The sequence below is a fragment of the Heterodontus francisci genome, chromosome 5 (genome assembly GCF_036365525.1).
Source record: "Heterodontus francisci isolate sHetFra1 chromosome 5, sHetFra1.hap1, whole genome shotgun sequence".
Classification (NCBI taxonomy): domain Eukaryota; kingdom Metazoa; phylum Chordata; class Chondrichthyes; order Heterodontiformes; family Heterodontidae; genus Heterodontus; species Heterodontus francisci.
This window is the reverse complement of record NC_090375.1, coordinates 187,383,713-187,401,407: the sequence shown is the minus strand read 5'-3', so window position 1 is coordinate 187,401,407 and position 17,695 is coordinate 187,383,713. Positions and strand designations below refer to the sequence as shown.

The window sequence follows — 17,695 nt, the reverse complement described above, 5'->3', positions numbered from 1 at the left end:
TATAGTTTCACTTACAGACTATTAAGATGCTGTGAAAAATTCAGTAAGTCATCTTTAAACAGCTATTTAAGAAACACATGCATAAAATAAGTAGTGTCACAATACACAAAACCCCTGATTCAGATGTAATCTGTTTTTCACTGTTTTTACACACCTTTTATCAATTTCTGCATTTTCCCATTTGCAGAAATGCTTCAAGTTGGTGAACAATGAAATGACTGAAGTACAAACAAGTCTTCCTTAACATTGCTTATGTTAGAGTATACATTGGTTGATAATAATGGTAGTGAAACACCATGAAATGCAGTACATCGATATATAATACTGTTGATCCGTGGATTTGCTCATTGACAAAAATGACAGAAAATATAATCTCTCTTTTCCTGTTTTCTGGTCTCTCACCATCTCATTCCTTTATTTTTGTCCTCTCTCCCTCTCCCGCATTCTCTCACAGGTACTTTCATTGTTGTCTGGGTTTGTCTCTGATTCTCTGGCCGGAATTCTGCATGGCCGGAGGGGAGCTGTCCACCGACCGATCCTGCCTCCGCCAGGCCTGGGCATCCAGACCAGATTTTATGGTCCCCAGGCCATTAATCCGTTTTGGGCAGGACTTCCACCTCCTTTAGGCAGGAAGTCACGCCTAATGAAGCTGCCGGCCAATCAGCGGGCCGGCAGCTCATAGTCCCAGCAGCGCCACCAGGAGCGGTGGCCACTGCTGGGACTGCAACCCAGCTAAAGAATGGAGATGTCAGGCTGCACCGGAGAATGGGTAAGTTTTTGGGGCCTTGCTGGGGGCGATCGGTCAGGCCCTGGCGAGGCAAGGGGGGTTGATTGGGGGGGGGGAGTGGGGGGCGCCTTGGGCACTGGGGGCTGTTGGGGCATCAGGGGTGGCTCTCCGTCAGGCACAGGGTGCCGGATCAGGAGGGTCCCCTCCCCCCAGGCCGTCAGAAGGCTGCCTACTTTTATCAGGCAGCTTTTCTGAGGCCTTAGTCACCCGCCAACAACCATAAAATCCCCGTGGTGGAGGCCATTAAGTGGACGTTAATTAGCCATTTAAGGACCTTGAGTGGCCTGGGGCAGGCGAGCCGTTTCTCGCCGCCGCCCCGTGTAAAATGGCGGCGGAGGTGGGAAGGGGTTGGGAAGGGCTCCCCACAGCCTCCCACTCCATTTTATGCCCCCCCCGCCCCCCAGCCACCATCCCGCTCTTTGGGGGGGGGAGGGGTGTAAAATTATGGCCTCTGTTTCTCCCTTTGTGTAAATCTCTCCTTGATTCAGTTTTATCCTTATATATATCACACATATTTTCTGTCTCTCTGTAACTCTCATTTCTTTTCTTCCTGTATGTCTGGTACTCTACATCTCTTGTCTGGTTTCTCCACCTCTCTTCCTCTTGTTTTCTGCTACTTTTTTCACCCTCTCCTTTTCATCTCAACTGCCACAGAAACCCTGAGTCATAGTTGAGGCTCCGAACCTCTAACAGCTATAGCAGTGATCATATCCCTGTCTGGGAGTGGACTGCTTGATGTGTCATCTTGTGAGAATTGCATGAAGATGATGGGAACCAGGGTCTGGGCTGAGAAAGAATGGGAACCAAAAACCTGGCACTGCGATAAAGAGGGACCAAGATTTGAGCTTGGAATGTAACCAATGCTGTATTATCAATCAATAATGCTGTTGCTATTGGGTGCTATTTGTATTTCATTTCTATTACTATTACTGGGCTGTTTAAAGACGTCTGCAAACGCGACATGAAGTCCTGTGACATTGATCACAAGTCGTGGGAGTCAGTTGCCAGCGAACGCCAGAACTGGCGGGCAGCCATAAAGGCGGGGCTAAAGTGTGGCGAGTCGAAGAGACTTAGCAGTTGGCAGGAAAAAAGACAGAGGCGCAAGGGGAGAGCCAACTGTGTAACAGCCCCGACAAACAAATTTTTCTGCAGCACCTGTGGAAGAGCCTGTCACTCTAGAATTGGCCTTTATAGCCACTCCAGGCACTGCTCCACACACCACTGACCATCTCTAGGCGCTTACCCATTGTCTCTCGAGATAAGGAGGCCAAAGAAGAAGAAGAAGAAGAATATATAATATTAGTGACACACTGGTACACAGGAAATCGAGAGCTGCATTGGTTAAAAACTTCACCTGTAAATGCACCTTTACAATGTGATGAAATTATTCCTTAACTCAAACAGTCAAACCAAAATTACTTAATTATCTTTATAAAATCGGGTAAGGTCTCGCCAAAAGACTTAACTGGATAAAAAGTGGGGACAGAGGGGTGAATGTGGGGATTAACCAGTCCTTGCAGCAGCTGACACAAACTTTTAATTAATTCCATTATTATTATTAAGGGAAAGTATATGGGATTCGAATCCATCACTCACTAGCCTCGTGAGGCTAGGTCAAAAATAATTCAGCTATAACTTTATAAAATCAAGATAGGCGCTCAGCAAAAGAATGAACTCGGATGAATTTGAAGGAAAATTGGAGTGGGTTTAATAATGATCTGAAGAAGCTCTGTCTCAAACGTTTAATTATTTCTATTATTTTAAACGGAATTGCATCAAATTGGGTTCCCTTATGCAGTAGCCTGACAGGGCTAGGGCACGATTGTTTGTTGACCATTATAAAATGAAGACAACGGAATCAACTCAAAATGCTAGAAGTAAAACTGTCGGAGTTTCATTGTAATTTGCAGCAGCTCTTGTGCGGACGTTCATTTATTTAATTTCTGGCTACGGAGCTGGGCTGAGGTCCTCACTGTATCCCTCAATATATTTTGCAGGATATCATCAGCTGACAGAGTCACACCGCTGGGCAAAAAATATTGGCCTACAAATATGTTGACGCCACACCCGACTTACAAGCACCCAAGCTTCCAACATGCTGGGCAGTGTGTGGGTGCACATTCCACACTGGAAAAGCACTGCCACCATTTTGGGAAAGGCTGAAGTAATAGTGTCCAGGGCCTACATGTGAGCCAGACGTTTGTCCCTTTGCATGTGAAAATAGGGGGTCCAATGCTGATTTTAGGACTCTTTTCCAGAATTGGGCTGCCCTGATATGCAGGGTAGGATGACCAAGTCTACATGTGGCCTAACCAACAGTCCTTAAATGGACCTCTAGAGCCCATCACCAAAAAAAGTAAATTTTAAGAATGCTGCACCTAACTCTAGAGCAGTCCCATTGACTATTGCCAACCCCCTCCAGTATTCCCCTCACCCTCTTGATCGTCTCCGCAACCCCCTCACAACCGCCAAGGATTTACATGAGGGCCACTCCTCATGACAAAGCAGCCCAAAATTTGCATCCACTTTCCTGGCGAGCAGCCTGGGGACATGCTGCAAACATCCAGAGCTCACAAGTCTGATTTAAATGAGGCCCAATTTCAGTCCAGCCTACCCATAGCAGTGCAGGGATTGTTCTCTGTGCCCAGTCTGCAACAGTAGGCCTGTGCTACCCAATTTCAGCTACAAGAAATCTAAGACCACATTTTTCAGAAGTTGAAGCTGTCAAGTAAAAATGTTGGTAAAGCTAAACATAAACACAAAAGGCTATTTAGAATTCCATTTCATCATGTTATTCCGAAAAAAGTTTTCTGAAACTTATTTTGGACATTAAAAAATTCAGTTATTGCAAAAAGAAAATGGTGGATGAAAATTCTTTTAACGTGTTTTGAGTGATTTGATTGGTCTTCTGATATTTGATAAGTTCTTTTGATTGGGCATTTTCATCCATTCCCAGTAATTTCTCACTGATAATTTTCATGTCAACTTTCCTACCTTTGGATTTGTAAGTTCTTAACTCTTCAGTTCTAAATTTCACTTTGTCGACTGGTTCAAAGTAAAACAAAGTAGGACTGAAAAATGGTGAGTATGTGCTATTGCAGTAGTAAGTGTGCAGATCCAATATATAAAATAGATATTATCAGGGATACAGATTTACTGTATTTATTACTGTAGGTTACTTGCATTGTGAGTAAAGCCTATGACCTGGGATGAGTCTATGTGGGTAAGTGGCCGGGGACTCGAAAGTAACACAGGCCATGTTGAAATACATGAATACAAGGAGTTTAAGCATGTTAAAGATTTCCTTCTGGTGAATATTAACTTTGAAACAAACTGTGATAACTCCCCAGAGCAGTACAAAAAAAAAAGGTAGACAATCTGTTCCAAACCTTCTCCATTACAGTTCCCCAGAACGTCCCAAAAGATGCCCCTAAGCAAAGTCCATATTAGTAGGCTAAACACTGCCTGCCAATAGACTAAACACTGCCTGGCATTACACTTTACCACAATGTAGCAAGACAGGTTGCAAGAGCTCCCAGCTTTATTTTTAAAACATTTTTTGCAGCAGCAGAGAGAGATTTTCCCGGCATGAAATGGAAGTCTCCTAACTCTCACTGGCTGCAAAGAAGTGAGAATATGTGGCATATTGACAGTTAAGCTCCTTGCAAGAATTGGGAACCAAACAGAATGTCAGCCGCAAGCCCCAGAGAGAGGGCGGAACTGAGTGAAAATTTTTGGAGATTTCCAAGATCCAGTTTATGGCTAAGTTTAGTGATTTATTTCACAATGTTTAAAATGTGTTTTGCATGTTGTAATTTAATTTTACAAATACATCATCAGTTGCTCAAAAAACAGCATGAAAGAAGTTCTCTGATGAAATGACAGAGAGGGTGGATGAGAGTATTGCGGTTGATGTTGCGTCTATAGACCTTCGAAAGGCGGTTGATAAAGTACCATATAATTGACTTGTTAGCAAAATTGAAGCCTGTGGGATTAAAGGGGCAGTGGCTGTGTGGATGCAAAATATGCAAAGGAACAGAAAGTGGAGTGCAATGGTGAGCAACTATTTTCAGAGGGAGGGAAGTGTGTAGTGGGGCCGAATTTTCAAAGCGTAGGCAAGAATCCGATGCCTGGCTTATGTCCGGGTCTCTACCTGTGCCTGAGCTGTGTCGCTAACACAATCTTCAGATGTTAATGCCCTAATTGGGTGGAAGGCGAGCTCGGTGCCCAATCAGCGGCGCAGAGCATCTGTGGGAGGCGGAAGCTGCCTGCGCAGCGTGAGTGGCAAAGACAGATCGGCAGCCATGCTGGGGCCTGCTGCTGCCTTGCCGATGAGAGCAGTCAGCTCCCTGGAGGGCCAGTGGAATAAAGAGGTAAGGCAGCACTTATAGAAGACAGCGGCTTGGCCCGGTGCAACATCCCCGTGGGCCCAAAACATTTTTCCCCTGCCCAGTGAGGCGACAGCTGTGCACTGTTGTACACCAGACTAGTTGCACTGGGATTACCAGAATCGTCATTGAAAATTAGTGCTGGTCGACCCCCTCCTCCCCGCCCCCCCCCCCCCCCCCCACCCCACCCAAACCTCCTCCAAAACTCTGGCCCCTTAATGAGCTCCTTCATGAGCTTAATGGAGGCTTAATTGGAGATGGGCAGCTATCCCCTCCTCCACACCCCTCCCCACCCCCGCACTGACTTTGAACATTTTGGACTGTCCCGCAGACATCGGGTTCCGGAGACGACCTTTGGACCACAATTTTCAAATGACGTCCACGCCAGGTCCCCACCCCATGGCCCTTTTGAAAATCCCGTCCATGGTGTCCCCCAGGAGTCAGTGTTCGGACCACTGCCCTTTTCATACATATTAATGATCTGGACTTGGGTATACAGGGCATAATTTCAAAGTTTGCAGTGAACTGTGAGGAGGATAGTCACAGACTTTAGGAGATGTGAGACAGGTTATTGAAATGGGCAGATACATGGCAGATGAAATTTAATGCAAGGAAGTCTGAAGTGATTGCCTTTAGTTTGAAGACTGAAGAGAGGCAATATAAATTAAAAGGTGCAATTTTAAAGGGGATGCAGGATCAGAGAGACCTGGTTGTGCATGTACACAAGTCTTTAAAGGTAACAGGACAAGTAGATAAGGCTTATGAGAGCCATGACTTTGCAAATAGAAGCCTAAAGGAAGCTATCTAAAATTAAAATAAAATACTGCGGTTGTTGGAAATCTGAAATAAAAACAGAAAGTGCTGGAAATACTCAGCAGGTCCAGTCCCACTCAGGCTCCCTCCCCCAATTCTTTTTCCGGTACATTGGTACATTGATGCCTGTATCGGTACCGTTCCCTGCTCCCGCCCCAGACTGGAAAACGTCATCAACTTTGGTTCCGATTTCCACCCTTCTCTCACCTTCTCCTGGTCCATCTCCATCATTTCCCTTCCCTTCCTCAACTTCTTTGTCTCCATCTCTGGGGATAGGCTGCCCGTTAATATTCATTACAAGCCCACCGCCTCCCACAGCTACCTCGACTACACTTCCTCACACCCTGCCCCCCCCCCCCCTCCCCCCTGTAAGGACTCCATCCCATTCTCCCAGTTTCTCCATCTCTGTCGTATCTGCTCTGATGATGCAACTTTCCACAACAGCACTTCTGATATGTCTCCTTTTCCTCAACTGAGGTTCCCCCCCACTACTGTGGTTGACAGGGCCCTCAACCTTGTCTGACCCATTTCCTGCACTTCTTCCGTCACCCCTTCCCCTCTCTTCCAGAACCGTGAAAGGGTGCCCCTTGTCCTCATTTTCCACCCCAACAGCCTCCAACATCTAAAAAACCATCCTCTAAAGCCTGGCTCAGGTATAAAATTAAAACCCGACCCAGGCCCGACCCAACAACAGCCAGGCCAAACCCAACCCAGGCCTGAGTCCTTTTTAATTTTTTTTAAATGACACGTAGTCGGGTTTGGTCGGGTAGCCAGGCTTTACTACAGAGTGCGGAGTCTGGACTGCACGTTTCCTGCCTTGACGTCCTGAATGTTCATTTGAAGATTACTTCCTGAAGCAAGGCAGCACTGTCTGTGTCCAGCCCCACCCGACCCGAACCCAACAGTTGTCATCGGGTCCGATCGGGTAACCACGCTTTACCATCCTCTGGCATTTCTGCCACCTCCAGCGTGATGCCACCACCAAAAGCATCTTCCACTCCCCTCCCCTGTCAGCATTCCAAAGGGATCATTCCCTCCGCAACACCCTGGTCCACTCCTCCATCACCCCCGACACCTCGTCCCCTTCCCATGGCACCTTCACATGCGATCGCAGGAGGTGTAATACCTGCCCTTTTACCTCCTCTCTCCTCACCATCCAAGGCCCCAAACACTCCTTCCAGGTGAAGCAGCGATTTATTTGTACTTCTTTCAATTTAGTATAGTGTATTCGCTGTTCACAATGCAGTCTCCACTACATTGGGGAGACCAAACGCAGATTGGGTGACTGCTTGGTGGAACACCTCCGTTCAGTCCATAAGCATGACCCCGAGCTTCCGGTTGCTTGTCACTTCAATTCACCACCCTGCTCTCATGCCCACATTTCTGTCCTTGGCCTGTTGCAGTCTTCCAGTGAACAACAACACAAACTCAACGAACTCAAGCTCATCTTCTGCTTAGGCATTTTAAAGCCTTTCGGACTCAACATTGAGTTCAATAATTTCAGAGCATGACAACCATTTTTTATTTTATTGTATTTTATTTTTTAACCATGTGCCTGTCTTAAACATATTTCTCAGGTTTTTGCTTTTGGACGGAGGAGTTCGTTATTCTGCCATTCACACTCTCTCGGGACTAATGCTTTGTCTTTTAATACAACTATTAGCACTCCCTTTGCCTTTGTTCCATGGCATCTTTATCATTTAATCTCGCCTGCCTTCAGCCCTATCACAGACCTTTCATTTTGTTCTTCTTCACCCCCCCCCACCCCCCCCACCTTTTCACTCGCTCAAAGTCTATTACATTTCTAACCTTTTCCAGTTCCGATGAAAGGTCACAGACCTGAAACGTTAACCCTGTTTCTCTCTCCACAGATGCTGCTCGACTTGCTGGGTATTTCCAGCACTTTGTGTTTTTATTGAAGCTATGCTAAACCTTTATCAAACATTGGTTAGGCCCGACCTGGAGTATTGTGTCCAATTTTGGGTACCACACTTTCTGAAGGATGTCAAGGCCTTAGAGAAGGCGGAGAAAAGATTTACTTAGAATCGTGCCAGGGATGAAAGATTTTAGTTACGTGGAGAAACTGAAAAAACTGGATTGTTTGCCTTAGAATAGAGAAGGTTGAGGGGAGATTTAATAGAGTTGCTCAAAATCTTGAAAGGTGTTCACAGTATAAATATCGTGGCTACAAGAGCAAGTCAGAGGCAAGGAATCCTGCGGCGAGTACACATCTCCTGTCTCCCCAAAGCCTGTCCACCATCTACAAGGCACAAGTCAGGAGTGTGATGGAATACTCTCCACTTGCCTGGATGAGTGCAGCTCCAATAACCCTCAAAAGCTCGACACCACCCAGGACAAAGCAGCCTGCTTGATTGGCACCCCATCTACAAACATTCACTCCCTCCACCACCGATGCACAGTGGCAGCAGTGTGTACCATCTACAAGATGCACTGCAGCAATGCACCAAGGCTCCTTAAACAGCACCTTCCAAACCCGCGACCTCTACCAACTAGAAGGACAAGGGCAGCAAATACATGGGAACACCACCACCTGCAAGTTCCCCTCCAAGTCGCACACCATTCCTTCACTGTCGCTGGGTTAAAATCCTGGAACTCCCTTCCTAACAGCACTGTGGGTGTACCCATCCCACATGGACTGCAGCGGTTCAAGAAGACAGCTCACCACCACTTTCTCAAGGGCAATTAGGGATGGGCAATAAATGCTGGCCGAGCCAGCGATGCCCACTTCCCATGAATGAATAAAAAAAAGAGTAAATAAGGAGAAATTGTTTCTAGTAGTGGTAGGGTCGCTAACCTGAGGACACACATTTATGATAAATGAAAGGAAACAGAGGGGAGATGAGGAGACATCTTTTTACACAGTGAGTTGTTGTGATCTGGAATGCACTGCGTGAAAGTGCGGTGGAAGCAGATTCAATAACTGGCAAAAGGGAATTGGATAGATACTTGAAAAGGAAATATTTGCAGGGCTATGGGGAAAGAGCAAGGAAGTGGGAGGAATTGAATAGCTCTTTCAAAGAGTCAGCAGTGGTACAGTGGGCCAAATAGCCTCCTGTTCTTTTTCATTCTATGTTTTTTACAAGTGATTTGTGTGATCAATTTTATGGTATTTACTGGCTTGTGATTGGTAGCTTTGGAAGAAAACCCTGAGGCATTTGATTGCCCTGCTTCATGCTGGTTACTTTTTCCTCATTATGACTTTTGTGTGACCTGTTGAGTGAATGCAACTGCTTTTGATCCATTCACAATTGGGCAATCAAGTATTTGTTTTACAGCTTTACATATAATGGTTAAATTGAGTTATCCAAACGTGTGACGCTTTTGAGGTTGTGATCTTTCTGAAGTGTGACAACTCTGAGATGCCGCACTTTGTGGTGTGATATTTTTAGAAGATGCGACTGTTGTTACAACCGAGGTGGGAGGAGTGCACTAGTCTTTTCTAGTTCCACTTCTTCACAGGTCACAACATATTTTTAAATGTTTACCCAGTTACTGATACAATCAATCATAGACTACTCTTTATCCCAGAATAAAATACACCAAGTTAGTTAGGCCACACTTAGAATATTACGTGCAATTCTGGTCGCCACACTACGGGAAGGACGTGGAGGCTTTGGAGAGGGTACAGAGGAGGTTTACCAGGATGTTGCCTGGTCTGGAGGGCATTAGCTATGAGGAGAGGTTGGAAAAACTCGGATTGTTTTCACTGGAACGACGGAGGTGGAGGGGCGACAAAGTTTACAAAGTTATGAGCGGCATGGACAGAGTGGATAGTCAGAAGCTTTTTCCCAGGGTGGAAGAGTCAGTTACTAGGGGACATAGGTTTAAGGTGCGAAGGGCAAAGTTTAGAGGGGATGTGCGAGGCAAGTTTTTTACACAGAGGGTGGTGAGTGCCTGGAACTTGCTGCCAGTGGAGGTGGTGGAAGCAGATACGATAGCGACGTTTAAGAGACATCTTGACAAATATATGAATAGGAAGGGAATAGAGGGATACGGGACCCGGAAGTGCAGAAGGTGTTAGTTTAGGCAGGCATCAAGATCGGCGCAGGCTTGGAGGGCCGAATGGCCTGTTCCTGTGCTGTACTGTTCTTTGTTCTTCGTTCAAGCAGGTTTCTTTAATAAACAACAAAATTATCAGTTTATTATAAAACAAGACATAACCAGTAACGAAGCAAAGCAGTAACACACATATTGAAATATGAAAGTTCCTTTTTACCTCACACACACACACACACACACACACACACACACACACACACACACACACACACACACACACACACACACACCAGTTAACCGAAGAAAGAGATTTTCTCTTTAGAGCTCTGTTACTAAAAAAAAAAGACAAAAACGAATACTTTGGCCAAATACTTGCCAATTTTTGAAGATGGCGTCCCAAATACACGTAGACGGCTGTCACTGGGAACTTTCTAGAACAGTTCTTTTCAGCGGACGTTGATGATCGCTTGTTGCACCTGCATGCTTACCTTCAGCGACTGGTGTACGAGAACACCCTGGCCTCGCTGCATATTCCCCTCTCTCAGTTTATAGCCATTCAGATAATAATCTGCCTTCCTGTTTTTGCTACCAAAGTGGATTCACATTATACTGCATCTGCCATGCATTTGCCCACTCACTCAACTTGTCCAAATCACCCTGAAGCCTCTCTGCATCCTCCTCACAACTCACCCTCCCACCCAGTTTTGTGTCATCTGCAAATTTGGAGATATTCCATTTAGTTCCCTCATCTAAATCATTAATGTATATTATGAATAGCTGGGGTCCTAGCACCGATCCCTGTGATACCCCACTAGTCACTGCCTGCCATTCGGAAAAAGACCCATTTATCCCTACTCTTGGTTTCCTGTCCGCCAACCAATTTTCTGTCCATCGCAATACACTATCCCCAATCCCATGCGCTTTAATTTTACATGATCATTTTGGCAGGCTTTCCAGGAGAAATGCAACAACAGGGGTTTCTGGCAGGCGTTTCAGGAGGAATGCAGCATCAATTTCTCTATTTCTTAGACTTGCTTCTAAGAGCTTCTCAAAGAGATGGAAAAGGCTGAGCTGGGGTTTTGTCCTTGACGGGTTGATTTAAAACTTCTTTCAAAACACTCCAAACCCCAACTGACTGTCCAGAGCAAATCCAAAACAATATCTCAAGAGTCAAGCCTTCTGACCCCTATAAATCTTGACCTGTCACTTCTCTGTAAACATCTCCCCCAAGACAAAAAGTCCCTGCTGGGCATTTATCTGAAGACAGGTGACTTCCAGTAAGTGTTGTCTACAAACCAAGTCCAAAAGACCTTCCTACGGCCTCCTTTAAATGGCCCCAGTGAAAAAACATCCATGGAATCCTTTTCAGTTTTCCCAAATAAAACAATCTCCATAAGTCTAAAATACATGAGTCCTCAAAAAAAACGAACACAAAATATAGAAGTACCATCATAACACTATGCAGAAGTTCGCTCAGTGTAATATTTAGAATTAAGTTATAAATTTTTGGGGCTTTAGCATTCCACTCAGAGTTTCATGTCCTGGAGACATATACCGTGAATTCATACATGCATCCAGTTTGCGGGAAATTGATGATCCATCCATTCAAAAGTGGATGGAAATTTGGGAATCTGCGATTTGGATGCACACCGGATTCCTAATTTGTGCTTCAGGTGCATGAAACTCTCTGCATGGACCCCCTAAAAGTGAACATTTACCCATTCTAAGTAGATAGATTCTGCTCTGCAACTACAAGTAAGCTAGTAATATTGTAAAAGAGAAAGATGTTTTCCAAAAGATATTGCCAACACATATTTAGAATCCAATCTGTCAGACTTTGGAAAAGTTGTGTGATGGAAGATGGAAAAGCAATTTCTCCATGTGATCACTCAGAATTCTTTTTTGTGTTGGTGGCACTTGGTCAGCTGTATTTAGTGCCCATCCATGGTATGACAAGATAATAAAGAAAGAAATTACATTTATATAGCGCCTTTCACTGCTTTGGGGTGTCCCAAAGCGTTTACAGTTAATTAAGTATTTTTTGAAGTGTAGTCACTGCTGTAATGTAGGAAATGCAGCAGCCAATTTGCACACAGCAAGGTCCCAATAATCTGTTCTAATGATATTGGTTGAGGGATAAATATTGACCAAGATAGTGATGTTACGATCACATGGTGTGACGTGGATGGTTCCCACTGTTCAATTCCCTACCTGACTGCAGCAAGTATATTTATTAGAGTTTAGCCCCTTGGTGTTTTATTTTTCAAATAAACAGACTGTGACAGGTTTTCTTGTAGGTTTTAAAAGCAAAAAGTCAATTGTTTATTGTTCAATACACCTTATCCTGAAATTGTCACAACCGCATCCACTCGTGTATTCGCACGGACACTCACAAACAAACAAGAGGAGACAGATCGAGAAGGGAAAAAGGAAGGTGAGGTTTAGTGAGGGGGGGGGGGGCAGGGGGAAGGTTTGGATAAACCTGTTGAATTCCCTTGGAAATCAAGTTCTTGATGGATGCAAGCCTGAGATGATTATAGATTTCTCTCTTGATTGAAAGTTCCGTTGAAGATGGTGAGTTACTTCTAGCCCTCATTGCTGTATAATGTAGATGTCGGATTCTGTTAATATGCAAATGTATTTCCAGCCAAGGGTCCATTGTGGGTTGAATGTGTCAGGGAATGGCTGCTTTGTCTTTCCAAATACAATGTGTTAATATGCAAATGTCCTGCCAGCCAAGATCTGGCAAACTTTTTTTTAAAACAAGTCCTTTCTTCACTTCCACAACAGTTTGAAATTTAATGTCCATGTGGCAAAATTAATGTGCCTCATGCTTGGCAGATGCATAACACTGTGAAGAAAAAGAGGGGGGTAAGTAAGAGGAAAATTGTAGGTTGAAGTCAATGGGAATCAGGGGGAAAACTCTCCGCTGGTTAGAGTCATACCTAGCGCAAAGGAGGATGGTTGTGGTTGTTGGAGGTCAATTATCTCAGCTCCAGGACATCACTGCAGGAATTCCTCAGGGTAGTGTCCTGGGCCCAACCATCTTCAGCTGCTTCATCAATGACCTTCTCTCCATCATAAGGTCAAAGTGGTGTTGTTTGCTGATTGCACAATGTTCAGCACCATTCGCGACTTCTCAGTTACTGAAGCAGTCTGTGTAGAAATACAGCAAGACCTGGACAATATCCAGGCTTGGGCTGCTTAGTGGAAAGTAACATTCGCGCCACACAAGTGCCAGGCAATGACCTTCTCCAACAAGAGAGAATCTAACCATCTCCCCTTGACATTCAATGGCATTACCATCGCAGAATCGCCAACTATCAACATCCTAGGGGCTACCATTGACCAGAAACTGAACTGGAGTAGCCATACAAATACCGTGGCTACAAGAGCAGGTCAGAGGCCAGGAATCCTGCGGTGAGTAACTCACCTCCTGACTCCCCAAAGCCTGTCCACCATCTACAAGGCACAAGTCAGGAGTGTGATGGAATACTCTCCACTTGCCTGGATGGGTGCAGCTCCAACAACACTCAAGAAGTTAGACACCATCCAGGACAAAACAGCCCGCTTGATTGGCACTCCATCCATCACCGACGCACAATAACAGCAGTGTGTACCATCTACCAGATGCACTGCAGCAATGCACCAAGGCTCCTTCGACAGCACCTTCCTAATCCACGCCCTCTACCAACTAGAAGGACAAGGGCAGCAAATGTATGGGAACACCACCACCTGCAAGTTCCCCTCCAAGTCACACACCATCCTGACTGGGAACTATATCGCCGTTCCTTCACTGTCACTGCGTCAAAATCCTGGAACTCCCTTCCTAACAGCACTGTGGGTGTACCTACCCCACATGGACTGCAGCAGTTTAAGAAGGCAGCTCAACACCACCTTCTGAAGGGCAATTAGGGATGGGCAATAAATGCTGGCCTGGCCAGCGTCGCCCACATCCAATGAATGAATAAAAAAAAGGATGGGTCTGAATTATTAGATTCTAAACTCCAGTTATAATAGTTGGTATCTTGTCATTCACTTCTACCAACATGGTAGCATTAATATTACTTAATAAATTTAGACAATTATTCGGTGACCTTTGCCAATTCTCTTTACTTGATTCCTTTTTAACATTTCTTTTTTTTCAATGTTCGGATTTAAAAATTCTCAATACAAATAATGAATGTTATGGAGTGGAGGCTTTGGGCTTCAGGCCTCTGCTATAATGCAGTCCTGTAAAAATGTGTTTATACAGTACATTTGCGGGTGAGGGAGATTCCAACAAAAATAGTGTTTGCAATATGAGAAACAGCTGTGACTTTCTTGTGCACATGACTCATCCATTTTTATTGGGTGGGAGACTGAGGCCACTGACATACAGAGACTGATTGAGAATCATGTTTATTTTGCAGAGTATCCCAGCCACAGACCCCCGCTTGAATATCTATCGTCTTGTTTTTTTTTCTCCCCCAGTTCCTGTTATAAAAACAGAACCCACCGATGACTACGAGCCTGCCTTAGTCTACGGATCGCTTAATCAAGGGATGAACCCAGTGTCCCAGTCTTACTACTCCCAACAGGCCATGACACCTGAGATGACACCGGATCCTGGTTCCTGCCTTGTAAGTAGCTTTCCCTCTTGTCAGCAGCGGAACACTGGCTTATCATCTTCCCCTACTTCAGGTCACAAGCAGCATGAAATTTCACCCATCACTTACACCAAATGTGGCAGCAGCACAGCCAACGCTCAGCTCAGTCACCAGCAGTCTGGATCAACAGTGCCCACTATTCAAGAAGTACATAGATCTGTTGTGCATCCAAGTTCACCCACTCATTCAGCACATGTTATGATGCAGCCCCAGATGAGTCAGCATCTGAACAGTAGCTGTTCCCATGGTTTCCAGCAAACTCTGTATCCCAACAATCTTTCTCCTCGGGGCCCGTCCGCTTCCCCAGAGGGCACTTACGTGCAGTCCTTCAGTCCAACTAACTCAGCACCAATGGGTCAACAGCAGCAAGCTCCGAAGCCTCCAAGAAATGGATCTCAATCTAGCCAAGCAATGATGCCGCCAGTGCACCAAGAAAACAGTCAGGACTTGACTCCCTTGCAAGTTACAGTGAAGCAGGAGCCTCAGGAACTGGACCAATTGTATCTCGATGATGGTAGGTGCATTATTATCACAATTGGGTTTTTTTCTCCCAAAATGAAGCTTAAATTTGAAAATTGCCTTAACTCATATTTATTACAGGAGCTAATAAATTAATTAATAAATTACCTTGGTAATGCTTGCTTCTTGTATTTGCATTTGGTTATTTTGATTTAATCTTTTGCTTTTGCAAGTGATTAAGATTTTTTAAAAATCACTTGCATCAGCAGCAGTGTGGATAGCAAGAAAAGGAGTTAGGTAACAATAATATCCGTAGCCATATTAAATCCTTCATTTCTTCGCATTACTGTACAAAATAAGATTCCTTAAGCATCAGTATAGTCATTTGTTGAAACCATTTGGTTGTGTTTTCCTCCTCTGTGGTCCTTGGTTGCTGTGTGACTACCAAATCACACATACTGTTAAGACAACCTTCCACAGTGAGCTGATGGGAGATCACCTGGGAATACCAGGTGCAAAAAAATTTCAGGGCTTGGCAAAGGTCCAACTTGGATGCACCCATGGGGGTGTGGGGTAGGGGTATTCACTCTGGCTGCCTGCTTCTTTTCCACTCACTTGTGACACTGGAGATGGAAGCATGTGGTGCCCGCTGGTAAACATTAGGCCTTCCGCAACCAGTGGGTACCTCAGACTGGAGTGTGGGATGGCCACTAGTAACAATATTGTCATCAGTTAAGTTTATAAGCTTCCTTTGTTTTTTTTTGTATGGTTAAGATCTTTATTAGCTGCGCCCCTCAAAAAAGGGGGCACTTTTGGTTGATGCCACTGGGGCAACCCTTTGGTTATTTTAGAATAAACATACTGAGTGTTAGTTACAGACATATGGATGAATTTGCCTCCCAACTTCAATCAGAGAGTGATGAGTATGATACCAAATCATATTTGATATGTAATAAGCATAGTTTGCCTATTGAAAATTAGATTATATTTCCACCCATTTATAGTCAATAGGCAGAAAATCTATTTATTCCACAAGACAGCGGTTTAAATTGAATGTCTGCAGGAGAAGCTGGGGATGTTAGGGGAAATGAGAGGAGGTTGTGTATAAGACGGTTTTGAGTATGAAGTAAATTCTTTATTCATAATATTGATTATTGAATTTAGATCAGAGGCCTGCCATAAAATATTAAGGTAAATCTTTCATTGTTTTAATTATTTATTTTGAATGGGAAATGTTATTAGTGTGGGGAGCACTGTAATACTCGCCGTGATTTGTGTGCCAATCTCTTTCCAGAGCTGTTTGACCAGCGAGTGAAACAGGGACACAACCACCCCAATATGCTGGAGCTGATTTTCGTTACAGGGGGGTGGTGGGCCCCTTGTGAGAGGACCAAGCTGTTTTAGTGGTGAGGCCTCATTTGCACTTGTGTGTGCGAGCTGTGTGTGCTTGCCAGCAGTTCACCATTTGGGGGGCAGGGAGGAGGTGAATTGAGCCTCAAGTCAAGACTTATTGGTATAGGGAGTGTATCTTGGGTTGGTGGGGAGAGGGGCTGGCATGAAATGACCAGCAGGAAGCCGGAATGTTTTTGCCCTCCTCCTGGCCTCTCAAAAATCATTCTGAAAACTTACCTGAGCTGTTTCTGAAGCGGCCTACAATCGCCCCTTGAAGGACACTCTCAGCCCATTCAGACCTGAAAGTTGCATCAGGGCGCTATGCTTGTCAAAGGACCCTCACTTATAAGCCTTAATGCAGCACCTGCCACCCAGTTCCTGGCCCATTTGGAAATGACAGAGGGCAGATTGGAAACACAGTGGTAAGTTTCACCGCAGTAGTTTTCAGAGAACTACCACCCCATTCCTGCCCAGTGGAGGCAGTAAAAATCGGGCCCACTGTGGGCATCAGTTTGTCATATGTTTCTGTTTATGTTTAGAGCTTCAGAGCTGATTGAATGTCTGATATGATCTGTGGGTCCTGTAGTTCTCCAGGGCCAGTATCAGCCACATCCGCTCCATCCTGCTTTTGACTAGCGGGCTGCACCTTTTCTCAGCTTCTAGAAGGTTCTTCTCTGCAGGTCATTGTGAGGTATTTTTGGCCTCCCAAAAGTTGGTTTCCCATTATTCCATTACATGGCTTAGTGTAATATTCTGGAGTCTTGCATTTTAAAAGAAACAAGGGCTTGCGTTTATACAGCGCCTTTCATGACCACCAGATGTCTCAAAGCGCTTTACAGTCAATGAAGTACTTTTTGAAGTGCAGTCACTGTTGTAATGTAGGAAACGCGACAGCCATTATGCACACAGCAAGCTCCCACAAACAGCAATGTGATAATGACCGGATAATCTGTTTTTGTGATGTTGATTGAGTAACAAATATTGGCCAGGAAACCAGGCGAACTCCCCTGCCCTTCTTCAAAATAGCTCCTTGGGATCTTTGACACCCACCCGAGCAAGCAGATGGGGCCTCGGTTTAACATCTCATCCAAAAGACGGTACCTCAGAGAGTGCAGCACTCCTTCAGTACTGCACTGGATTGTCAGCCTTGATTTTTGTGCTCAAGCCCTAGAGTGGAACTTGAACCC

General features: G+C 44.9%; 1 protein-coding gene across 6 annotated transcripts in view; it reads left to right on the top strand.

Moving 5' to 3' along the window:
• nfatc1 (nuclear factor of activated T cells 1) overlaps window positions 1–17,695 on the top strand; it is a 262,217-nt gene that overhangs the window by 144,771 nt on the left and 99,751 nt on the right. For 5 of the 6 annotated variants that reach the window (XM_068032472.1, XM_068032470.1, XM_068032469.1 and 2 more), the window contains one exon: window positions 14,482–15,171. In XM_068032472.1, the coding sequence (XP_067888573.1) occupies window positions 14,482–15,171 (690 nt within the window). The remainder of the gene's footprint in view (window positions 1–14,481; window positions 15,172–17,695) is intronic. The other variant, XM_068032471.1, reaches the window with a different exon arrangement.